Below are 27037 nucleotides of genomic sequence, written 5' to 3'. Positions count from 1 at the left end.
ATCTCCGTCTTAGATTTTATTTGATACATGTGACCATATCATAGTAATGTATGTTTTTTCAATATAGTTTAATCAGATTATTGAATTTTTTTCGGGAGTTTTGCCGTGTTCCGTTCTCTGACTTTGTTTACGTTGGAGAGATCCTGTAACGGCTTTCTTCCTGGGATGAACTAGACACACAACATAGAATACCCACCCCAACTCACGCCCTGACCAACTAAACACATACAAAACAGAAAACAGGTCAGGAACGTGACAGATCCGTACCACTTGGCAAGTGCCCATGCTAAATGAAGAGGGATATTTGCCGTTCCAGATCAAAACAACGACTCTTCTGGACAAAGGACACCTTGTCCAACATTCTGATGAAAGATCAGCAAAAGTAAGACCCAATTTATGATGTTATTTCATATATCTGTCGTAGTCGCCGGCGCCCAAGTGTTTCTATTGTGCTAAGCTAAGCTAATATAACGCAACATTTTGTTTTCGCTGTAAAACACTTAATAAATCGGAAATATTGTCTGGCATCACAAGATGCCTGTCTTTCATTTACTGTACACTATGTATTTTTCAAAAATGTTTTATGATGTGTAATTAGGTATTTGACGTTGGTGTCTGTAAATATTATGGCTGCTTTCGGTGCAATTTCTGAATGTAGCTGCAATGTAAACTATGATTTATACCTGAAATATGCAAATTTTTCGAAAAAAACATATGCTATACAATAAATATGTTATCAGACTGTCATCTGATGAGGTTGTTTCTTGGTTAGTGGCTATTTTTATCTTTATTTGGCCGAATTTGTGATAGCTACTGATGGAGTCAAAAACTGATGGAGTAAGAATAGTGGTGTCTTTTGCTAACGTGGTTAGCTAATAGATTTACATATTGTGTCTTCCCTGTAAAACATTTAAAAAATCGGACATGTTGGCTTGATTCACAAGATGTGCACCTTTCATCTGGTGTCTTGGACTTGTTAATGTGTGAAAGTTAAATATTTTTAAAAAATATCTTTTGAATTTCGCGCCCTGCACTTGAGCTGGATGTTGTCATAAGTGTACCGGTGTCGGGCTGCAGCCCAAACAGGTTAATTCAAATGTTTGAATATGACATTATTTGTGAAGAGGTGAAATGTAATTTTAGCTTCCAAATGAGAGATCTGTGCTTTCATAAGTTTTCCTCTGCTCACAGTGGTCCGCCCCTGTGAAGAGGCATGGGTTAATAGACTTTTCAGACACACCCCTCTCCCTCCACTATATAAAGCCACGAACCAGAATATAACTTTCTGTTCCGGGTACACCAGGATGACGGTCCGGTGTCAGAATGGTTCAGATAATAACTACAGATGAAGCCAACATCAGCATGGACTTTGATTGTGAATGGTATGAACTTTGAACTCGTATTCACTACAGAAGTGATATCTCCTAGCCTTTGAGTTAGCAACAGCTAAACGCAGGTTCGGAAGGACAGTCCAAGTATCCCGTCTAATACACACAACGTTCCCGTGACTACCAGAGACATTCTTCAAAGGACAGAGGACTCGGGTTGGCGACACGGGCCATCTACCACCAACCTACTGAAGCGCAGCTCAGAGTAAATATTGATTGCATTTTCCTCTTCAAATGGGCGGTAATTTAGAATGCATAAGATACTGTATTTACGATAGCACAGCTCGCCTATGTCAAGTCTCCCGCTCTTTCACTAGGACTCCCCCCCTTTCCTTTGTGTAACAAGCTGTCATATCGATTCTGCCCGCTAGGGACGTTTTTCTGTATGACGTAATTTGTGATCAAGTTATGATTTAATTGTGTATGTGTGTTTCTGTGTGATTAGTTAGGTATTTAGTAAATAAATAATTAAACCCAATTTTGTATTGCTGATTCAACTTGTTAGCCAGGATTCTTGCAGATAATCAAGGACTTACAACTTTCAGATGAGACTGAATAAAATGACGATTAATGTGACTGCTATTTAGTAAAATATTACTAAATCTTTAAGAGTTTATTCGAAAGATAATAGCTCTATAAATATTCTTTCGTGGTGTCCCTCTCTAGTTAATTCATATTTACATGATTAGTTCAATCAGGTAATATTAATTACGGAGAAATTATTTTATAGAATAGCATGTCATAGCAATTAATCTGGCATAGTCAAAGACACGACAACTGTATATCTCTCTATAATCACACTCATCATGTACTATATATCTCTTTATAATCATACTCATCATGTACTGTATATCTCTTTATAATCACACTCATCATGTACTATATATCTCTTTATGATCACACTCATCATGTACTGTATATCTCTTTACGATCACACTCATCATGTACTGTATATCTCTTTATAATCATACTCATCATGTACTGTATATCTCTTTACGATCACACTCATCATGTACTGTATATCTCTTTATAATCATACTCATCATGTACTGTATATGTACTGTATATCTCTTTATGATCACACTCATCATGTACTGTATATCTCTTTATGATCACACTCATCATGTACTGTATATCTCTTTATAATCCTACTAATCATGTACTGTATATCTCTTTACAATCACACTCATCATGTACTGTATATCTCTTTATAATCACACTCATCATGTACTATATATCTCTTTATAATCATACTCATCATGTACTGTATATCTCTCTATGATCACACTCATCATGTACTGTATATCTCTTTATAATCACACTCATCATGTACTGTATATCTCTTTATAATCATACTCATCATGTACCGTATATCTCTTTATAATCATACTCATCATGTACTGTATATCTCTTTATAATCATACTCATCATGTACTGTATGTGTACTGTATATCTCTTTACAATCACACTCATCATGTACTGTATATCTCTTTATAATCATACTCATCATGTACTGTATATCTCTTTATAATCATACTCATCATGTACTGTATATCTCTTTATAATCATACTCATCATGTACTGTATATCTCTTTATAATCATACTCATCATGTGCTGTATATCTCTTTATAATCATACTCATCATGTACCGTATATCTCTTTATAATCATACTCATCATGTACTGTATATCTCTTTATAAATCACACTCATCATGTACTGTATATCTCTTTATAATCATACTCATCATGTACCGTATATCTCTTTATAATCATACTCATCATGTACTGTATATCTCTTTATGATCACACTCATCATGTACTGTATATCTCTTTATAATCATACTCATCATGTACTGTATATGTACTGTATATCTCTTTATAATCATACACATCATGTACTGTATATCTCTTTATAATCATCATGTACTGTATATCTCTTTATAATCATACTCATCATGTACTGTATATGTACTGTATATCTCTTTATAATCATACACATCATGTACTGTATATCTCTTTATAATCATCATGTACTGTATATCTCTTTATAATCATACTCATCATGTACTGTATATCTCTTTATAATCGTACTCATCATGTACTGTATATCTCTTTATAATCATACTCATCATGTACTGTATATGTACTGTATATCTCTTTATAATCATACACATCATGTACTGTATATCTCTTTATAATCATCATGTACTGTATATCTCTTTATAATCATACTCATCATGTACTGTATATGTACTGTATATCTCTTTATAATCACACTCATCATGTACTGTATATCTCTTTATAATCATACTCATCATGTACTGTATATCTCTTTATAATCATACTCATCATGTACTGTATATCTCTTTATAATCATACTCATCATGTACTGTATATCTCTTTATGATCACACTCATCATGTACTGTATATCTCTTTATAATCATACTCATCATGTACTGTATATGATTGCCTGTGTCGTTTTGGTGCTGTTGTCATGTTGACATGTGTGTGTGTGTGTGTGTGTGTGTGTGTGTGTGTGTGTGTGTGTGTGTGTGTGTGTGTGTGTGTGTGTGTGTGTGTGTGTGTGTGTGTGTGTGTGTGTGTGTGTGTGTGTGTGTGTGTGTGTGTGCATGCATGCGTGTGTTCCTGTGTGCGTGTTGTTTTCATGTTGATAGTGGTTAAGGGATCAGAGAGGGCTGTGTAATTATTTCTACCGACTGATTAGATAGAGGATTAGATGAACCACAGAGGGCAACGACACAAGAGATCTTAGAGGCAGGAAACAATGAACAGCTAGAAACACACCACACACAGAGAGAGAAGAGGGGAAGAGATGGAAACAAACACTGACAGAGGGTAGGGAAAGAGAGAGATTGCATTATGTCTTTCAGTAGCAGAGAAAATGGAGACAATACATGGACAGAGAGAACTTACATAGAACTTACATGTAATGAGGATAAAAGAGAAAATGAGGATGAGGATAAGGGAGGAGGGGAGGATAAGAGAGGAGAGGAGGATGAGGATAAGAGAGTAGAGGAGGATGAGAATAAGAGAGTAGAGGAGGATGAGGATAAGAGAGGAGAGGAGGATGATGATAAGAGAGGAGAGGAGGATAAGAGAGTAGAGGAGGATGAGGATAAGAGAGTAGGGGGGATAAGAGAGTAGAGGAGGATGAGGATAAGAGAGTAGAGGAGGATGAGGATAAGAGAGGAGGGAGGATAAGAGAGGAGAGGAGGATGAGGATAAGAGAGGAGAGGAGGATGAGGATAAGAGAGTAGGGGAGGATAAGAGAGTAGAGGAGGATGAGGATAAGAGAGGAGGGGAGGATAAGAGAGGAGAGGAGGATGAGGATAAGAGAGTAGGGGGGATAAGAGAGTAGAGGAGGATGAGGATAAGAGAGTAGAGGAGGATGAGGATAAGAGAGGAGGGAGGATAAGAGAGGAGAGGAGGATGAGGATAAGAGAGGAGAGGAGGATGAGGATAAGAGAGTAGGGGAGGATAAGAGAGTAGAGGAGGATGAGGATAAGAGAGAAGGATGAGGATAAGAGAGTAGAGGAGGATGAGGATAAGAGAGTAGAGGAGGATGAGGATAAGAGAGGAGAGGAGGATGAGGATAAGAGAGGAGAGGAGGATGAGGATAAGAGAGTAGAGGAGGATGAGGATAAGAGAGGAGAGGAGGATGAGGATAAGAGAGGAGAGGAGGATGAGGATAAGAGAGTAGGGGAGGATAAGAGAGTAGAGGAGGATGAGGATAAGAGAGAAGAGCAGGAAAAGAACAGCTGAGAAAGAGAAAGACAGAGACAGAGAGAGAGAGAGAGAGAGACAGAGAGAGAGATAGAGAGAGATAGAGAGACACCGAGAAAGAGATAGAGAGACAGGCAGACAGAGAGAGAGAGAGAGAGAGAGAGAGAGAGAGAGAGAGAGAGAGAGAGAGAGAGAGCACACCCCACAGAGCCCCAGGACAACAGCACAATTAGACCCAACCAAATCATGAGAAAACAAAAAGATAATTACTTGACACATTGGAAAGAATTAACAAAAAAACAGAGCAAACTAGAATGCTATTTGGCCCTAAACAGAGAGTACACAGTGGCAGAATACCTGACCACTGTGACTGACCTAAACTTAAGGAAAGCTTTGACTATGTACAGACTCAGTGAGCATAGCCTTGCTATTGAGAAAGGCCGCCGTAGGCAGACATGGCTCTCAAGAGAAGACAGGCTATGTGCTCACTGCCCACAAAATGAGGTGGAAACTGAGCTGCACTTCCTAACCTCCTGCCCAATGTATGACCATATTAGAGAGACATATTTCCCTCAGATTACACAGATCCACAAAGAATTCGAAAACAAATCCAATTTTGATAAACTCCCATATCTACTGGGTGAAATTCCACAGTGTGCCATTACAGCAGCAAGATTTGTGACCTGTTGCCACAAGAAAAGGGCAACCAGTGAAGAACAAACACCATTGTAAATACAACCCATATTTATGCTTATTTATTTTCCCTTGTGTACTTTAACCATTTGTACATTGTTACAACACTGTATATATATAATATGACATTTGTAATATCTTTATTGTTTTGAAACTTCTGTATGTGTAATGTTTACTGTAAATTTTTATTGTTTATTTCACTTTTGTATATTATCTACCTCACTTGCTTTGCCAATGTTAACACATGTTTCCCATGCCAATAAAGCCCCTTGAATTGAATTGAATTGAATTGAGAGAGAGAGAGAGACAGAGACAGAGACAAAAAGAGATAGATAGATAGATAGATAGATAGATAGATAGATAGATAGATAGATAGATAGATAGATAGATAGATAGATAGATAGATAGATAGATAGATAGATAGATAGATAGATAGATAGATAGATAGATAGATAGATAGATAGATAGATAGATAGATAGATAGATAGATAGATAGATAGATAGATAGAGAGAGAGAGAGATAGAGAGAGAGATAGATAGAGAGATAGATAGATAGAGAGATAGAGAGACAGATAGAGAGAGAGACAGAGAGAGAGACAGAGAGATAGAGAGACATGCAGACAGAGAGAGAGATAGAGAGAGGCAGACAGAGAGGGAGATAGAGAGACACACACAGAGAGAGAGAAAGAGAGCGAGAGAGAGAGAGAGAGAGAGAGAGAGAGAGAGAGAGAGAGAGAGAGAGAGAGAGAGAGAGAGAGAGAGAGAGAGAGAGAGAGAGAGAGAGAGAGAGAGAGAGATTCAGCAAGATTTGTGACCTGTTGCCAGAAGAGAAGGGCAACCAGTGAAGAACAAACACCATCATAAATACAACCTATATTTATGTTTATTTATTTTCCATTTTGCACCTCATTACAACACTGTATATAGACATAATATGACATTTGAAATATCTTAATTTTTTGGAATGTTTGTGAGTGAAATGTTTACTGTTTTTTTTATTGTTTATTTCACTTTTGTTTATAACCAATTTCACTTACTTGGGCAATGCAAACATATGTTTCCCATGCCAATAAAGCCCTTACATTGAATTGAGTTGAGAGAGGTGCAAGATCAGGGAAAAACAGGCAGTGATAACTGATCAGTTTGCTGCTGAATTTCTATTAGTGAGATTATTCCTTAGTGGACTAGAGCAGTTTCCTGGTAGTCAGATCTACTGACATAACTAGGCCATCACAATGACGGACGAGGCGACTCCATCAAACACACAAATATACGCACGTGCGCACACACACGCACACACGCACGCACGCACACACACACACACAGCGTGATGTTATGATGGAGGAGGGGTGTCAGTCCGTCACAGGAGAAATAGCCCCACTGCTCAGTTCATTAGGATTTAATGGATCGGACCATAATTCCATCTGCTTCTTAGTAAGATAGGTGGGAGGAGATATGGAGACGCACCTCCCTCTGTCCTCTGGAGAGACTGATAACTCTCTCTGCCACTAGAGTACATACAAAACCTCAACCCTCAACTAACACACATACTCTCTCTATATTGCTCATACAAACACTGTCCTCCTGTCTAGCAGCTGTTTGGCATTGGCAGCCTACAGAGCAGCAGAACAGAGTAGCTACATCCTTTTCTGCTGATACCTGCATCCTCCACCAAGGGTCACATTGATGTCACCAGCAGGGTGCAGGGTGGGGACAACAGGGAGCTGATACCTGCATCCTCCACCAAGGGTCACATTGATGTCACCATCAGGGTGCAGGGTGGGGACAACAGGGAGCTGATACCTGCATCCTCCACCAAGGGGTAACATTGATGTCACCAGCAGGGTGCAGGGTGGGGACAACAGGGAGCTGATACCTGCATCCTCCACCAAGGGTCACATTGATGTCACCAGCAGGGTGCAGGGTGGGGACAACAGGGAGCTGATACCTGCATCCTCCACCAAGGGGTAACATTGATGTCACCAGCAGGGTGCAGGGTGGGGACAACAGGGAGCTGATACCTGCATCCTCCACCAAGGGTCACATTGATGTCACCAGCAGGGTGCAGGGTGGGGACAACAGGGAGCTGATACCTGCATCCTCCTCCAAGGGTCACATTGATGTCACCAGCAGGGTGCAGGGTGGGGACAACAGGGAGCTGATACCTGCATCCTCCACCAAGGGGTAACATTGATGTCACCAGCAGGGTGCAGGGTGGGGACAACAGGGAGCTGATACCTGCATCCTCCACCAAGGGTCACATTGATGTCACCAGCAGGGTGCAGGGTGGGGACAACAGGGAGCTGATACCTGCATCCTCCTCCAAGGGTCACATTGATGTCACCAGCAGGGTGCAGGGTGGGGACAACAGGGAGCTAATACCTCAGCCTCAAGGGGAAGGGTGTTATACTCTGTATACTGATGAGTTGATTTGGGGAGAACTGACAACTTATTAGGTTCAACGATGTAGGAGACGGGCTGTTATGTAGTCTGGAGCCAGCTAGCTGCATGAGATTTGATTATGGCTTCCAGAATAGGTGTTGTGTATCTCCATGATGACTTGATTTTGCAGTCGAAGCATCTTTCACTACTCTCTCTATGTCACTTCTCCTGCCTCCTGTCTCCTGCCTCTGGCCTGCCACTGTAGGAGATGTACATTACCAGTCAGAAGTTTGGACACACCTACTCACTCAAGGGTTTTTCTTTATTTTTACTATTTTCTAAGTTGTAGAATAATTGTGAAGACATCAAAACTATGAAATAGCACATATGGAATCATGTAGTAACCAAAAACGTGTTAAACAAATCAAAATATAGTTTAGATTTCATATTCTTCACAGTAGCCACCATTTGAGATGCTGACAGCATTGCACACTCTTGGCATTCCCTCAACCAGCTTTAAAACGTCTTAGGGCTAGGCCCCTTTTTTCTCAATTTCCGCCTGACTGACGTGCCCAAAGTAAACTGCGTGTTGATCAGGCCCTGAAGCCAGAATATGCATATAATTGGTACCATTGGAAAGAAAACACTTTGAAGTTTGTAGAAATGTAGGAGTAAAATAAAATAATGTAAAATAATGTAGGAGAATATAACACAATAGATATGGTAGGAGAAAATCCAAAGAAAAACCAACCTGAGTTTTTTTTGTTGAGACCATGCTCTTACAATGGAAAGTATAGGGGCATAGTGAATTCTAGCTCCCAGGATGCAATTCCTATGGCTTCCACAGGGTGTCAGCAGTCTATGTTCAAGGTTTCAGGCTTGTAACTTCCAAAACAAATAAGAAATATCAGTTTTAGACAGGGACACAGTCTTGGAAATTCGTGTTTGGCCACGCGATGAAGACAAGACGCACCTGCTAAAACCGGATTCCTATTGAACATACTTCTTTCCATAACAAATATTATAGTTTGATTACATTTTAGGGTATCTGAGGAGCAAATAGAAATGTATTTTGACTTGTTGGTACAAAGTTTAGGGGTAGATTTTCAGATTCCTTTCTCTGCATGTTGAACGAGTGGATTACTCAAATCGATGGCGCCAACTAAACAGACCTTTTGGGATATAAAGAAGGATTTTATCTAACAAAACAACCCTACATGTTATAGCTGGGACTCTTTGGATGACAAATCAGAGAAAGATTTTCAAAAAGTAAGTGAATATTTAATCGCTATTTGTGAATTTATGAAACCTGTGCAGGTGGAAAAATATTTTGATGTGGGGCGCCTTCCATTCACCTACTTCACCTACTCACAAAGACACGGCGGTTGGAACGAAAAATCTCAAATTTGGACTCATCAGACCAATGGACAGATTTCCACTGGTCTAATGTCCATTGCTCATGTTTCCTGGCCCAAGCAAGTATCTTCTTATTGTTGGTGTCCTTTAGTAGTGGTTTCTTTGCAGCAATTCGACTATGAAGGCCTGATTCACGCAATCTCCTCTCAACAGTTGATGTTGAGATGTGTCTGTTACTTGAACTCTGTGAAGTATTTATTTGTGCTGCAATTTGAGGTGCAGTTAACTCTAATAAACGTATCCTCTGTAGCAGATGTAACTCTGGATCTTCCTTTCCTGTGGTGGGCTATCTTCTGTACACCACCTCTACCTTGTCACAACACAACTGATTAGCTCAAACGCATTAAGAAGGAAAGAAATTCCACAAATGAACTTTGAACAAGGCACACCTGTCAATTGAAATGCATTCCAGGTCACTACCTCATGAAGCTGGTTGAGAGAATGCCAAGAGTGTGCAAAGCTGTCATCAAGGCAAAGGGTGGCTACTTTGAAGAATCTCAAATATAAAATATATTTTGATTACTACATGATTCCATATGTGCTATTTCATAGTTTGAGGGCTTCCCTATTATTCTACAATGTAGAAAATAGTAAAAATAAAGAAAAACCCTTGAATGAGTAGGTGTGTCCAAACTTTTGACTGGTACTGTATATTACTATGCACTAATGACACCATCATAACAGCTCAGTAGTATATCAACGCAGCAGCTTCCTGAGATGGTCATTGAACAGGGTGTGGACGTAGACGTTTTGTTGGATCACTTCCCACAGAATAACCATTATACTAATGAGAGATCATCTAGACTATCACATCCCTTTATCAGACAGGAAGGTAAAGAAGGCAAGTGTGTGTGTGTCTGTGTGAGTTCACATGTGTGTGTTCACGTATGTGCGTGCTGTTGTTTATGCTATGCATTAGTACAATGACAGTGAGTCACTGAATCCAACATGACATTTTACAACCTTGGAAAAAGTTCCCCCTGTCCACTCCAGTCAGTCCGATGTGATGTGCAAATCACCAGAAGGCTGTGATGAATATAAATGAGATGAATTAGATGGAACAGAAGAGTGGAGCAGAAAAGCAACAGAGGATGGTGTTCTCTCTCTCCAACCAGCCTGGAGTGTGGATGGGAAGACTTAATACACTCACAGTGCCACAACTACAATGACTCAGAGTACGAGGTCACAAAGTTGAGAGAAGAATGTGTGTGAGGGAAAATAAGTGTGTGTGAGGGAAAATAAGTGTGTGTGTGTGTGTGTGTGTGTGTGTGTGTGTGTGTGTGTGTGTGTGTGTGTGTGTGTGTGTGTGTGTGTGTGTGTGTGTGTGTGTGTGTGTGTGTGTGTGTGTGTGTGCATACTGTAAGCGTCGCTCACGGAAAGGAAGTTAAAGAGGGTCTAACACTTTGGGACTGGGCTATTGGCTGTTATGGATAATAAATTAGAGCTGCACCCATCCAGTACCTCACTCCACTCCACAGTGAGATGGTGAGCGGGAGGAGAAAGACTGTGGGGGGTTGAACAGTACATCTAACAGTGGGAGGCTTGACTGATAAGTTGCCAGTGGGATTTTAGATCCTGTATTATCATTAGCATAATGTGGCACGTAGCCGTAGCATGAATGCCAAGTATAGCAGAGGGCTAAGGCTGTGCTTGCTAGCCTAGCGGTAGCATAGAGTAGAGGAGGGCTAAGACCCCAGAGACAGTAGACTAACTAGCTTCGCTAATGCTCCTCCTCACACTCTTCATCACTCCCTTAGTTGAATTCTTTTTTTAAATTATTATTTTATTATTTCCGGTGCTCTCAGTTACAGTAGATGGACTGAACTCCACAGTACCTAAGGTGTACTTATTGTTGTCTAAGTCTGCGGGGAGGGGATCCAGGGAGAGCTCTGTAGGCTAGCTCCCACTCTTAAATAAGTTACGACATCATTGATGATATTGAGAACCCTGGTCCTCCGCTCCCACATACTTTGAAGTTTAACCCCCGAAAGTCGATGTCCACGCCCCCATGGAAATCGAATTAGCATAATAGTTTAAGCTAGAGATATCTGTTTTTGCATTGGATGCGTCTCAATCCACCGTATCCGCCTATGTCTCACAGCTAGAGCAGTGTTTGTCAGACCATGAGAAATCCCAAAAATCTGTCTTCTCACAAAATATTTTGTAGCGTCCGAACGATTTGGCCTACAGTTGAAAAAATGTATGGAAGTATATAAGGAGACTGTTTAGAGCCAAAAATAAGGGGTGAAATACATGTACAAAAAAAATGTTTCCTTAACTTTCTTATATCTCTCAACGTCAACAGTGACTCCGGGATGCTGGCCTTCTAGGCAGAGTTGCAAAGAAAAGACCATATCAAATCAAATCAAATTTTATTGGTCACATACACATGGTTAGCAGATGTTAATGCGAGTGTAGCGAAATGCTTGTGCTTCTAGTTCCGACAGTGCAGTAATACCTAACAAGTAATCTAACAATTTCACAACAACTACCTTATACACACAAGTGTAAAGGGATGATTAAGAATATGTACATATAAATATATGGACGAGCGATGGCCGTGCGGCATAGGCAAGATGTAGTAGATGGTATAGAGTACAGCATATACATATGAGATGAGTAATGTAGGGTATGTAAACATTATATAAAGTGGCATTGTTTAAGTGACAGTGACTAGGGTGGGTTATCTAGATGATTAATGATCTATGTTGGCCTGGTATGGTTCCCAATCAGAGGCAGCTGTTTATCGTTGTCTCTGATTGGGGATCATATTTAGGCAGCCATTTCCCCATTGTGCTTTGTGGGATCTTGTCTAGGTATAGTTGCCTGCGAGCACTACTTTGAGCTTCACGTTTTGTTTTTTCGCTTTATTGTTTTTTTCCTTTGAGTTTATCTTCCAAATAAAAAGGATGGAAACATACCACGCTGCATCTTGGTCCACTCCTTATAACGATCGTGACAGAAGATCCCACCAACAAAGGACCAAGCAGCGTGCCCAGGAGGAGGAAGTATCCTGGACTTGGGTAGAGATTCTGGATGGGAAGGGGGAAGGACAGCGACGACGCCAGGGTTCGCGGCCACGAAGCAAGCCCAAAAAACAGCCCAACATTTTTTTGGGGGGAGGCACACGGAGTGGTCGGCGACGCTGAGGGGTGAGTCAGAGACCGAGGAGGAATATTGGGACAGATTGAGCGAGGAGTGGGCGGCGAAAGTTGAGGGGAGGGAACCAGAGACTGTCAGTGAGTGGAGGGAGAATGTGGAGGAGAGAGAAATGAGAGAGTTGTTGAATTGGTGGAGGATGCACGACATTTGCCCTCAGGAGCATGTTATCGATTTAAAGCCACCTGAGTCAGCTCTCCGTACTCATCCTGAGAAGTGTGTTAAAGTTCCGGTACAAGTGATGCCGGCTATACGCACCAGGTCTCCAGTACGCCTTCCCAGCCCAGTACGTCCTGTGCCAACTCCCCGTACTCGTCCTGAGAAGTGTGTTAAAGTTCCGGTACAAGTGATGCCGGCTATACGCACCAGGTCTCCAGTGCGCCTTCACAGCCCAGTACGTCCTGTGCCAACTCCTCGTACTCACCGTGTGAAGAGTGTCATCGTTCCGGTACAATGTGTGCCGGTTCTACGCACGGTGTCTCCAGTGCGCCTCCACAGCCCGGTACGTTCTGTTCCTGCTCCTCGCACTCTCCCTCAAGTGTGCATTCCCAGTCAGGTACGTCCTGTACCTGCTCCTTGCAATCACCCTGAGGTGCATGTCACCAGCCCGGTGCCACCTGTACCGGTCTCACGCATCAGGCCTCCAGTGCGCCTCCACAGTCCAGTACGTCCTGTGCCTCCTCCCCGCACTTGCCCTGAAGTGCGTGTCACCAGCCCGGTGCCACCTGTACTGGCCCCACGCATCAGGCCTCCAGTGCGCCTCCACAGTCCAGAGCTTCCGGCGACAATTCCCAGTCCAGAGATTCCGGCGACAGTTCCCAGTCCAGAGCTTCCGGTGACAGTTCCCAGTCCTGAGCTTCCGGCGACGGTCCACAGTCCGGAACCTCCTGAGACGGTCCACAGTCCGGAACCTCCTGAGACGGTCCGCAGTCCGGGACCTCCTGAGACGGTCCGCAGTCCGGAACCTCCTGAGATGGTCAACGGTCCGGAACCACAAGCGACGGTCGGCAGTCCAGAGCCTCTAGCGATGGTCTGCTGTCCAGAGCCTCCAGCGACGGTCTGCGGTCCAGAGCCTCCAGCGACGGTCTGCGGTCCAGAGCCTCCAGCGACGGTCTGCGGTCCAGAGTCTTCAGCGACGGTCTGCGGTCCAGAGTCTCCAGCGACGGTCGGCAGTTCAGAGCCTCCAGCGACGGTCGGCAGTCCAGAGCCTCCAGCAACGGTCGGCAGTCCAGAGCCTCCAGTGACAGTCTGCGGTCCAGAGCCTCCAGAGGGGGTTCCCAGTCTAGAACTTCCTGCGAGGGTTCCCAGTCCGGAGCCTCTGGCAACGGTCGGCAGTCCAGAGCCTCCAGCGACGGTCTGCGGTCCAGAGCCTCCAGTGACAGTCTGCAGTCCAGAGCCTCCAGCGAGGGTTCCCAGTCCGGAGCATCCGGCAACGATCTACGGTCCGGTTCCTCCGGCGACGATCTACGGTCCGACTTCTCCGGCGACGATCCACGGTCTGGAGCCTCCGGCAACGATCCACTGTCCGGTGCCTCTGGCGATGATCCCCGGTCTGGAGTCCCCGGCGACGATCTACGGTCCTTTGAGTGCGTGTCCCCAGTCCAGTACGTCCTGTACCTGCTCCTCGCACCCGCCCTGAGGTGCATGTCACCAGCCCGGTGCCACCTGTACCGGCCCCACGCATCAGGCCTCCAGTGTGCCTCCACAGTCCAGAGCTTCTGGCGACAGTTCCCAGTCCAGAGCTTCCACCGTTCGGAGCCCCTGGCGACGATCCACGGTGCGGTTCCTACGGCGACGACCCACGGTTCGGTTCCTCCGGCGAGGATCCACGGTTCGGAGCTTCCGGCGACGATCCCCGCACCAGAGCCGCCATGGAAGATGATGTATCTGCGAGCGGAGTGGGTACTTCGCCCCGCACCGGCGGTAGATGCCCACCCGGACACTCCCCTATTGAGTCAGGTTTTGCGGTCGGAGTCCGCACCTTTGGGGGGGTACTGTCACGCCCTGACCATAGAGAGCTATTTACAACATTAACAATGTCTACACTCTATTTATGACCAATTTTATGTTATTTTAATTGGACAAAAAATTAGCTTTTCTTTCAAAAACAAGGACATTTCTAAGTGACCCTAAACTTTTGAACAGTAGTGTATTTCTTTGTTACTTCATGGGGTCTTAAAATTCTAAATCAAATTGCTAAATGATCCTTGGTATGACCTTCTTAAAACAATTCCATGTAGTTTAGTATGACATGTATTGTGCATTTCTGCCATTCAGAGGGTGAATGGGCAAGACTTTAAGTGCCTTTGAACGGGGTATGGTAGTAGGTGCCAAGCGCAACGGTTTGAGTGTGTCAAGAACTGCAACGCTCAACAGTTTCCTGTGTGTATCAAGAATGGTCCACCACCCAAAGGACCATCCATGCCCCTACGAATTGAGGCTGTCCTGAGGGCAAAAGGGGGTGCATCTCAATATTAGGAAGGTTTTCCTAATGGTTTGTATACTCAGTGTATATTATGCTCTCTCTCTCTCTCTCTCTCTCTCTCTCTCTCTCTCTCTCTCTCTCTCTCTCACGGTCTTCTCATTTTAAGAACATAAAACACACGAACACAGCTCTGTGTCTCTGTGAGTGTGATGAACATGGCTCATTTACACGCCTTATCTAATGTCAACCATTTTACGAGCCATGAGAGAGGCTATAACTGTGTATGTTTTCTTTAGGGTAGCCAGCTGGCTATGGCTGGGGCTGAGGAGGAGAGGAGAATGGTCATAGCCTATATAAACATGCCAAGTTTCCTTCAGGATGGGGAGGAATTAATGTAATCCTCTGTCTTGAATGATCTTCGAATGACTTCTAGTTTCCAAGACCATAATATAGATCCCCCAGGGATACTTACCAAACACTTGACTACTCAGTTGTGTTATTCTTCAACTGATAGAATAGTTTCTACGGTGTTTGTATGCTTTATAAATGACCCAAAATAGCAACTTTAATAGCAATACTAAACTGTAGAAGCTTTCCCCTCTGATCCTTCCACATACATCAATGTAATGAACAGAAAAAACACACACTGACGTCCTCCCTTTCACCTCTTCAGAAGCTTGAGTGGTTCTGGCTATATAAACTTCTCCCCACTGAGCTGAGTGGGTTTAGGCTAGGTTCAAAGGTCAATCAATAAATCAATCACATTTATTTACAAAGCACTTTTTACATCAGCAAAGAGCAAGCAGAAGCAGAGGCATGCCCAGGAACAAACCACTCATATATCAAAGGGTCAAAGGTCAAGTTAAAGGTTAAAGGTGAGATGTTACATTACCTTTGTTGGCGAAGAGCTGGGAGACGTCTGAGCAGGAGACGTTGACAATCTGGCCCACCTCAGCCCGTGACCAGCATCTGATCTCATCCCACTCTGTACGACACCCTGGCACACACACAGGTACGCAGGCACGCACGCACACACACACACACACACACACACACACACACACACACACACACACACACACACACACACACACACACACACACACACACACACACACACACACACACACACACACAGGAAGAATGGATCTTAGCACCTGATCTCATCACACTCCATAAGACACCATGAGAGACTCACACGCACACATGGATGTACGCGCAACACAAACAGGAGGCAGAAAGAGTGAATTTTAACACAGTGTGTCACTTTCTGTAAGCAAGCTAGACGAATAGCGGATTTGTGCCGTGTTTGATGGGTCCACTGTGAACTCTAACAGACAGTAGATCACAGTAGAATTGGAGGAACAGGGAAATTAATGACAGTGTGTCATCATCATAGAGAAAATGTATAGAGATCCTTACTTGGAAATAAGCAGTTTTTGCATGGAAATTGCCATTGAGGGCCTTCACAATTTTAAAGTAATCAACTGAGTGGGGATTCCTATGGGTGGGGATTCCTATGGGTGGGGAGTCCTATGGGTTGGGAGCAATGTTGGTTATTAGTTACTTTAAAAAGTTATATATTACATATTACTCGTTAGAGTTAACAAAAATACCTTGTTACTTTACAACAAGTGGTCACCAACCCGTCGATCGGGATCGACTGGTCGATCTCCAAGGCATTCCTAGTCGATCACCAAACATTTATGTTAAAACAATGCTGGATTAAGCCTTGCTTTCCTATTTTTTTTTTTAAGGTTTCGTGCTGTTAGTTGTAGGTACACTTTATTCAGCAGCCCTAGTGCCGAGAAGGCAAAGTGTATCATTTTGATCCATTTCATATGTCTGAAGGTAGAACTCCGCCTACCCGGCAGGCACAGAGAGCAAATCAAGTGCACCTACAGGCCCACCGCTGACTAATCAGATAGCTCATATCACAATGTGTCCACAGTTTATTTGAGCCGTAGACTGTAAAAATAAGGCTTGATCGCACAGCAAAGTTGATACCGTGAGATTTCAGCTTTTTTTAAACCATGACTAGAGAGAGACTGAACGAATACAGCAAAGCACTGCTGTTTTTATGAGTAAGTTCATGAAAATTGTTTTCAGTACCGCCAACACATTGTTCAACACTTTTATAAGCCATAAAATGAGCTACAATCAGCTGCAATGAATGAGTAACCTATAGCAAAGTGTTTCCATGTTGTGATGTTATTATTAGGTGCTTGTCTTTTTTATATTGAGGAATATTTAACTTTATCTGGACATCGGATTAACAACATGAATTGGTGAATGAGGCAGAAATAATGCAGTGCGACTTGAATTTCGCTGTCAGCTGGAAGACAGTGTCCGCTTTTCTATGCGGAGGGAGGGAGAGCGAAGGGAGGGAGAGCGAAGGGAGGGAGAGCAAAGAGAGGGAGAGCGAAGGGAGGGAAAGCAAAGGGAGGGAGAGCGAAGGGAGGGAGAGCGAAGGGAGGGAGAGCGAAGGGAGGGAGAGCGGAGAGAGGGAGAGCGAAGGGAGGGAGAGCGAAGGGAGGGAGAGCGGAGAGAGGGAGAGCGAAGGGAGGGAGAGCGAAGGGAGGGAGAGCGGAGAGAGGGAGAGCGAAGGGAGGGAGAGCGGAGAGACTGTGAGTCGGTTGAGAGGCAGCCTCACCCCTGCTCTCTCCCTTCTCTCAAACTGACCATCAGATCAGTCCAGTAAATTAATAAAAATGGTTAATTATTATTCTTACTCAGCTGTGCCTGAAAAGTAATTCAACAAGTGATCTATTACAAGTGTGATCATTTTACAAGTATAACATTTTTTGTTATATAATTTCAAAATGAGAAGAACAACATTGGCAGGGAAATTCAAGCATAGCAGATATGCAGTGATAACGTATTGGGCATATAGCCTACTACAAACTTCATTGCTACAGAACTGTTATTAATAGGTTAATGTTGCATAGACTTCTCTTTTGAGAACAGAACACTTATAGAAACATTTTTTATAATGAATAAGGCCTGAAAGGTAATTGAAAAGGCTAATTAGTTTGTCAAATCTGTAGCCAGTAACACAATGTAATGGTCAAAGTTGAATAGACTATTGCCATTCCATCTACTTCTGCCATTTCTTAGATACAGTTTAATGGAGACCAAAGAGGTCAAGATCAGGGAGGAGGAAGATGATCCTCTGTATGCCTATGTGTGTGGCAGGAGAGAGAGAGAGAGAGAGAGAGAGAGAGAGAGAGAGAGAGAGAGAGAGAGAGAGAGAGAGAGAGAGAGAGAGAGAGAGAGAGAGAGAGAATATAAAGTATAGACTGTTGATAGTATAATGAGAGCACGGGGGGGTGTTGGTGGAGGGATAGAGGGTAGAGGGATAGAGGGTGGAGGGTGGAGGAGTGAGGTTATCCCTGATAATTGTTTCTCTGTTGCACTCACTTATAATTCATACCCACAAAAATAGAGTAGCTCTCTTGGAAGTATCCCCTCTACATAGCTGGTCACTTGTGGGTTGTCATTCATGAACAACTAAGGTGAGAAGACACTTGACTGAATGTGCACTGTGCTGTGTACTCTCTCATGTTCATTGCTTTTCAATGATCAAAAAATGAACTGCATTTCTGGGAAATGTACATCTGTCATTTAGCAGACATTCTTATCCAGAGCAACTTACAGTAATGAGTGCATACATTTTCATACCTGTCCCCAGTGGGAATAGAACACACAACCCTAGTGTTGCAAACACCATGCTCTACCATCTGAGCCACACAAGCGATGGGCTGGTCCATTTTTATCCCAGTGGGCCTACCCACAAAATGATCATTATTTGGATAAAAATGGGCTGTTGTGGGGGCCTCTAGGAAGAAAATGGGCTGTTGTGGGGGCCTCTAGGAAGAAAATGGGCTGTTGTGGGGGCCTCTAGGAAGAAAATGGGCTGTTGTGGGGGCCTCTAGGAAGACAATGGGCTGTTGTGGGGGCCTCTAGGAAGAAAATGGGTCGGTGTGGGGGCCTCTAGGAAGAAAATGGGCTGTTGTGGGGGCCTCTAGGAAGAAAATGGGCTGTTGTGGGGGCCCCTAGGAAGAAAATGGGCTGTTATGGGGGCCCCTAGGAAGAAAATGGGACAGTGTGGGGGCCTCTAGGAAGAAAATGGGACAGTGTGGGGGCCTCTAGGAAGAAAATGGGCTGTTGTGGGGGCCCCTAGGAAGAAAATGGGACAGTGTGGGGGCCTCTAGGAAGAAAATGGGCCGGTGTGGGGGCCTCTAGGAAGAAAATGGGCTGTTGTGGGGGCCTCTAGGAAGAAAATGGGCTGTTGTGGGGGCCTCTAGGAAGAAAATGAGCCGGTGTGGGGGCCCCTAGGAAGAAAATGGGACAGTGTGGGGGCCTCTAGGAAGAAAATGGGCCGGTGTGGGGGCCTCTAGGAAGAAAATGGGCCGGTGTGGGGGCCCCTAGGAAGAAAATGGGACAGTGTGGGGGCCTCTAGGAAGAAAATGGGCCGGTGTGGGAGCCTCTAGGAAGAAAATGGGCCGGTGTGGGGGCCTCTAGGAAGAAAATGGGCCGGTGTGGGGGCCTCTAGGAAGAAAATGGGCCGGTGTGGGGGCCTCTAGGAAGAAAATGGGCTGTTGTGGGGGCCTCTAGGAAGAAAATGGGCTGTTGTGGGGGCCTCTAGGAAGAAAATGGGCTGTTGTGGGGGCCTCTAGGAAGAAAATGGGCTGTTGTGGGGGCCTCTAGGAAGAAAATGGGCTGTTGTGGGGGCCTCTAGGAAGAAAATGGGTCGGTGTGGGGGCCTCTAGGAAGAAAATGGGCTGTTGTGGGGGCCTCTAGGAAGAAAATGGGCTGTTGTGGGGGCCCCTAGGAAGAAAATGGGCTGTTATGGGGGCCCCTAGGAAGAAAATGGGACAGTGTGGGGGCCTCTAGGAAGAAAATGGGCTGTTGTGGGGGCCTCTAGGAAGAAAATGGGACAGTGTGGGGGCCTCTAGGAAGAAAATGGGCTGTTGTGGGGGCCCCTAGGAAGAAAATGGGACAGTGTGGGGGCCTCTAGGAAGAAAATGGGCCGGTGTGGGGGCCTCTAGGAAGAAAATGGGACAGTGTGGGGGCCTCTAGGAAGAAAATGGGCTGTTGTGGGGGCCCCTAGGAAGACAATGGGACAGTGTGGGGGCCTCTAGGAAGAAAATGGGCCGGTGTGGGGGCCTCTAGGAAGAAAATGGGCTGTTGTGGGGGCCTCTAGGAAGAAAATGGGCTGTTGTGGGGGCCTCTAGGAAGAAAATGAGCCGGTGTGGGGGCCCCTAGGAAGAAAATGGGACAGTGTGGGGGCCTCTAAGAAGAAAATGGGCCGGTGTGGGGGCCTCTAGGAAGAAAATGGGCTGTTGTGGGGGCCTCTAGGAAGAAAATGGGCCGGTGTGGGGGCCCCTAGGAAGAAAATGGGACAGTGTGGGGGCCTCTAGGAAGAAAATGGGCCGGTGTGGGAGCCTCTAGGAAGAAAATGGGCCGGTGTGGGGGCCTCTAGGAAGAAAATGGGCCGGTGTGGGGGCCTCTAGGAAGAAAATGGGCCGGTGTGGGGGCCTCTAGGAAGAAAATGGGCTGTTGTGGGGGCCTCTAGGAAGAAAATGGGCTGTTGTGGGGGCCTCTAGGAAGAAAATGGGCTGTTGTGGGGGCCTCTAGGAAGAAAATGGGCTGTTGTGGGGGCCTCTAGGAAGAAAATGGGTCGGTGTGGGGGCCTCTAGGAAGAAAATGGGCTGTTGTGGGGGCCTCTAGGAAGAAAATGGGCTGTTGTGGGGGCCCCTAGGAAGAAAATGGGCTGTTATGGGGGCCCCTAGGAAGAAAATGGGACAGTGTGGGGGCCTCTAGGAAGAAAATGGGCTGTTGTGGGGGCCTCTAGGAAGAAAATGGGACAGTGTGGGGGCCTCTAGGAAGAAAATGGGCTGTTGTGGGGGCCCCTAGGAAGAAAATGGGACAGTGTGGGGGCCTCTAGGAAGAAAATGGGCCGGTGTGGGGGCCTCTAGGAAGAAAATGGGCTGTTGTGGGGGCCTCTAGGAAGAAAATGGGCTGTTGTGGGGGCCTCTAGGAAGAAAATGGGCCGGTGTGGGGGCCCCTAGGAAGAAAATGGGACAGTGTGGGGGCCTCTAGGAAGAAAATGGGCCGGTGTGGGGGCCTCTAGGAAGAAAATGGGCTGTTGTGGGGGCCTCTAGGAAGAAAATGGGCCGGTGTGGGGGCCCCTAGGAAGAAAATGGGACAGTGTGGGGGCCTCTAGGAAGAAAATGGGCCGGTGTGGGGGCCTCTAGGAAGAAAATGGGCCGGTGTGGGGGCCTCTAGGAAGAAAATGGGCCGGTGTGGGAGCCTCTAGGAAAATAATGAACAGCATACAAAAAGTGAGATTACGGTACCTGTTACAGTAACTGTACTAAATCTAGGCCTAGGGTTAGAGAGGGACATGAATGTGATGCATTCATCTGTTTAAATGAGAAGACAAGCAGATACGAGTCTGTGCTACTGATTATAGACATCAGTGTAATTCTGATTGAGTAGGCAGCAGGAGACGCCTGGTATTAGTGGGAGGTCTACAAGACCAGATAATCTATTCAGAATGGTTATGAACACTGGGAGGTTTCTGGCTCGTCTTTCTATATTTCCCTCTATCTTCCTCTCTCTTTCTCTGTTTCAGAACCCTTTCACTGTTGTTGAAAGGCAGCCAACATTGTTATCTGAATGATACAAACAAATGTCTTCTTTAATGTGTTTTGTTAACCTTCACAATTCTATACAACTTGTGTGTTTATTTATCCTTTCTATTGAGCAGAACTCCAGCGAACCAGGGGGTCTCTTTCTCAGGCACTAGCTCAGTAAGTCATCAACTGAGTAAAAAAGCTTTTCCTAAGGCCCTGAAAACAGTTGGTGATGTTTGAAGCTCTGTCCCTTGACCGCTGCTTACACATATGTCTCTGTCTGTTATTCCCCTCACATGGCTGTCAGGAGCTGTCCTTGTGGGTCTATAGTTGCTCCAAACCAGAGGAGGTATATGGAAGAGATCACTAATGAGAGAGGATCAACTCTCTCTCTCTCCCTCTCTCCCTCTCTCTCTCTCTCTCCCTCTCTCTCTCTCTCTCTACAGTCTCTACATCAAAGGCCTGCAGCCTGTCGTCAATTAAAACAGGCTCAAAGACGGACGACTTCACATCTCATTCATAATAAAACACTGTATAGCTTTTGGGGAGTTCTTTTCAGGACCAGTTGCCACAGCTGTGATGTCACAACACTTTCTGACTGATGTAACATACAGTATTTCATGGTTTTGAAGAGTCATGTCTGTTTGTCATGCAGAGGATCCAACTGGCCTAATATATTGTTTTAAAACCTGGTCTGGTCACCTCATGGAGATCCTAATTTCTCATTATATGGGTCACCCTGACTTGTGTATTGCAACAAGACAAGAACATGACATGCTGGTGCCATTTCCGGACTAAAACCTTAGAGAATACTGTGGATAGCATGCTGCTGCCTTGTGCTATTTCTACTTTAGGCTGGATTGAGGACCTCCTCGTGTTCTAATAAGCCAGATATTTAGCATTGTGCTAATTGCACCCCACCTACTGTAATGAAAAGGCACTCAGCCTGTCTGTATACAATAATGTTTTGTGAAAGGGGATCATGCTATTCTGTGTGTGCCGTGTGTGTGTGTGTGTGTGTGTGTGTGTGTGTGTGTGTGTGTGTGTGTGTGTGTGTGTGTGTGTGTGTGTGTGTGTGTGTGTGTGTGTGTGTGTGTGTGTGTGTGTGTGTGTGTGTGTGTGTGTGTGCGTGTGCGTGTGCGTGTGTGTATGTGTGTGTGATACTCTGTTGGTCGCTTGTGTAATCAGTGCTATTAGCACTCTGCTCTGTATCAGTGGAGGAGGATGGAGGGATAGACAAATAAATCAAAGCAAATTTCAAATCAAATCTTTAGACGAATAAAGTGATACTTTCTCTTTTTCTCTTTCTCTCTCTCTCTCTCTCTCTCTCTCTCTCTCTCTCTCTCTCTCTCTCCCTCTCTCTCAGTCTCTCTCTCCCTCTCTCTCCCTCTCAGTCTCTCTCTCCCTCTCTCTCTCCCTCTCTCTCAGTCTCTCTCTCCCTCTCTCTCAGTCTCTCTCTCCCTCTCAGTCTCTCTCTCCCTCTCTCTCTCCCTCTCTCTCTCCCTCTCAGTTTCTCTCTCTCCCTATGTCTCTCTCTCCATCTCTCTCCCTCTCAGTCTCTCTCTGCCTCTCTCTCCATCTCTCTCCCTCTCAGTCTCTCTCTGCCTTTCTCTCCATCTCTCTCCCTCTCAGTCTCTCTCTCTCTCTCTGCCTCTCTCTCTCTCTCTCCCTGTCTTTCCCTATCTGTCACGCCCTGATCTGTTTCACCTGTTCCTGTTATTGTCTCCACCCCCCCAGGTGTCGCTTGTTTTCCCCAGTGTATTTATCCCTGTGTTTCCTGTCTCTCTGTGCCAGTTCGTCTTGTTTTCCCCAGTGTATTTATCCCTGTGTTTCCTGTCTCTCTGTGCCAGTTCATCTTGTTTTCCCCAGTGTATTTATCCCTGTGTTTCCTGTCTCTCTGTTCCAGGTCATCTTGTTTTCCCCAGTGTATTTATCCCTGTGTTTCCTGTCTCTCTGTTCCAGGTCATCTTGTTTTCCCCAGTGTATTTATCCCTGTGTTTCCTGTCTCTCTGTTCCAGGTCATCTTGTTTTCCCCAGTGTATTTATCCCTGTGTTTCCTGTCTCTCTGTGCCAGTTCATCTTGTTTTCCCCAGTGTATTTATCCCTGTGTTTCCTGTCTCTCTGTGCCAGTTCGTCTTGTATGTTAGTCAAGTCAACCGGCGTATTTTTCCCGTACTCCTTTTGCTATTCTCTTTTTGATAGTCTTCCCAGTTTTGACCCCTGCCTGACTCTGGACTTCTTTCCCGCCTGCCAGATCATCCTACCAGCCCTGACCTTGATCCTGCTTGCACTTTGGTACCTTTTGGACTCTGAACTGGTTTTGACCCTTTTGCCTGTCCACGACCATTATTTTGCCTTACCGTATTGGATTAATAAATATTGTAAGACTCCAACCATCCTGTGTCTGCATTTGGGTCTCGCCTTGTGTCATGATACTATCAGTCTCTCTCTCTTCTTCTCTGACTCCTTCTCAGAGAGGAAGAAGCATGAAGACTTCACATGTAAGGTTGGGTGGATACAGTATTTCCAAGCCTGTATCTGTGTTTAGTACCAGTGATTATAGATTATACAGTGTCTCCTGTAGGGAGGAGACCATTACTTACAGGTGATAGTGACAGCTTTACTATACAGTAGATATCTTACCATCACCATCGGATTTACAACATCACATACTATATAAAATCTATGGGGAGACTCCAAGACTGCTGAGATACTTATCTTATAGTAAATGTATATGTATATAGTACATAGCTTAACCGTTAGTGGCTGAGGCAGGGTATTCGACTACAGTCTGTTCCTTCTTATTTTAAAGGCCAAAGTCTGGTCACATGGTGACCTGTGTACACTATTACATCACCCAGACCACCCATACCTCAGAGACCCAGGAATCCATCAGCTGAACATTTATGTGAGTTTATGATCCCCGTGAGGGGCGGTACAAATACAGGGACATGGTTTGTATTGTCAGAGGTACACACCTGATCTGGTTTGTGAGAGGGCTGGAATTAGATTGGGGAAAGAGCTAAGTGTGTGCGCTTCTTTTTTTCAATCTTTCCTTCTCTCACTCCTCTCTGACCTTCACTCTTCCCCTCGGGCCTCACTTTCAGATGTTTAGTGGCTGCACTTGTCTTCCATTTCTCAATTTCTCATACACAGATAGCTCTCGGTTTTGTTGTAATGCTGTTTACAATATTGTTCCCTCTAAACGTTCAGTCTGGATATATGATATCTCTGCACTGATTGCATTCCAGAAAGGACATGATGTGATACAATATGCTGTATTGTAGTTGTCATCTGGTCAGAAGGGAGGGAAACAAAAGAGATGATGGAGAGAGGGAAAGGGGGGGGGGCAAGATACGGTCACACTTTATTTGGATCGTACCATATAGATGCTGTACAGATGGTCATACTATCAACAAGCTATATGTGAATAACGTGTTGGAACCCCAAAATAATTCCAATAGTTTCGAACCACAATTTTTTAGTTCTGTTCCACTGTGCCGACCAGCAAAATAAAGTTCGGAATCGGTTTAAACCCCAAAAAGTACAGGTTTATATCATTCCTTTCTGTTCCTTTTTTAACGCTCGTTAAATTATTTCACCAATCAGTGATGATTGAGCAGGCAAGCTAGTTGTTTACATGCGTGATGGATAAACAATTGTAGCCTATGGAAATGATGCAGACAATTACAATGATGGAAGCCACAATTTATCTGTAATATTAAATCTGATCTAACCCCTATCATTAATTTTTTTTACGGGTGGGGGGGGGGGGGGGGGAGAGAGAGAGAGAGAGAAGGAGGCTTGAAGGAGGCTTGAAAGGGTTGAGAAGGAGGCTTGAAACGCTGGGCATCTTGTTATGCATTATATGAATTAGTTCCACAGAATTATACCTAGGAGGAGTCGCTTCTATGGAGGAACTTTGAATGTCCTTTGAGCTAGATAGCTGACAAGCTTGTGTGTGCAAAGCGGCACCAGAATAAAAAACAAATCATACCTTTTTTGCAGTAAATCAATCCAACATGAAACGTGATAACTAAGCCTATGGTATCCTTAACTAGCATTGAAAAAGTTCATCCCTTCTTCTCTAGCTAATAAAAAATCTCTCCCTATCTTCTGAATCAAGCTTTTAACGTCAGTACAGTAGCCTATGGTAACGTCAGTACGGTAGCCTATCGTAATGTCAGTACAGTAGCCTATGGTAACGTCAGTACAGTAGCCTATGGTAACGTCAGTACAGTAGTCTATGGTAACGTCAGTACAGTAGCCTATGGTAACGTCAGTACAGTAGCCTATGGTAACGTCAGTACAGTAGCCTATGGTAACGTCAGTACAGTAGCCTATGGTAACGTCAGTACAGTAGCCTATGGTAACGTCAGTACAGTAGTCTATGGTAACGTCAGTACAGTAGCCTATGGCAACGTCAGTACAGTAGCCTATGGTAACGTCAGTACAGTAGCCTATGGTAACGTCAGTACAGTAGCCTATGGTAACGTCAGTACAGTAGCCTATGGTAACGTCAGTACAGTAGTCTATGGTAACGTCAGTACAGTAGCCTATGGTAACGTCAGTACAGTAGCCTATGGTAACGTCAGTACAGTAGCCTATGGTAATGTCAGTACAGTAGCCTATGGTAACGTCAGTACAGTAGCCTATGGTAATGTCAGTACGGTAGCCTATGGTAATGTCAGTACAGTAGCCTATGGTAACGTCAGTACAGTAGCCTATGGTAACGTCAGTACAGTAGCCTATGGTAATGTCAGTACAGTAGCCTATGGTAACGTCAGTACAGTAGCCTATGGTAATGTCAGCACAGTAGCCTATGGTAACGTCAGTACAGTAGCCTATGGTAACGTCAGTACAGTAGCCTATGGTAATGTCAGTACAGTAGCCTATGGTAACGTCAGTACAGTAGCCTATGGCAACGTCAGTACAGTAGCCTATGGTAATGTCAGTACAGTAGCCTATCGTAACGTCAGTACAGTAGCCTATGGTAACGTCAGTACAGTAGCCTATGGTAACGTCAGTACAGTAGCCTATCGTAACGTCAGTACAGTAGCCTATGGTAACGTCAGTACAGTAGCCTATGGTAACGTCAGTACAGTAGCCTATCGTAACGTCAGTACAGTAGCCTATGGTAACGTCAGTACAGTAGCCTATGGTAACGTCAGTACAGTAGTCTGTAAC

At 44.6% G+C, this 27037-nt stretch overlaps 1 protein-coding gene across 1 annotated transcript in view; it reads right to left on the bottom strand.

Moving 5' to 3' along the window:
* Positions 1-27037, bottom strand: part of LOC120054320 (pituitary adenylate cyclase-activating polypeptide type I receptor-like) — a 74955-nt gene that overhangs the window by 19074 nt on the left and 28844 nt on the right. The window contains exon 2 of the mRNA XM_039001734.1: positions 16102-16206. Within this exon, the coding sequence (XP_038857662.1) occupies positions 16102-16206 (105 nt within the window). The remainder of the gene's footprint in view (positions 1-16101; positions 16207-27037) is intronic.

Source organism: Salvelinus namaycush, chromosome 10 (genome assembly GCF_016432855.1).
Source record: "Salvelinus namaycush isolate Seneca chromosome 10, SaNama_1.0, whole genome shotgun sequence".
Lineage (NCBI taxonomy): Eukaryota > Metazoa > Chordata > Actinopteri > Salmoniformes > Salmonidae > Salvelinus > Salvelinus namaycush.
Note: the sequence above shows the minus strand (reverse complement) of the source record. Positions and strands in the feature narration are given on the sequence as shown.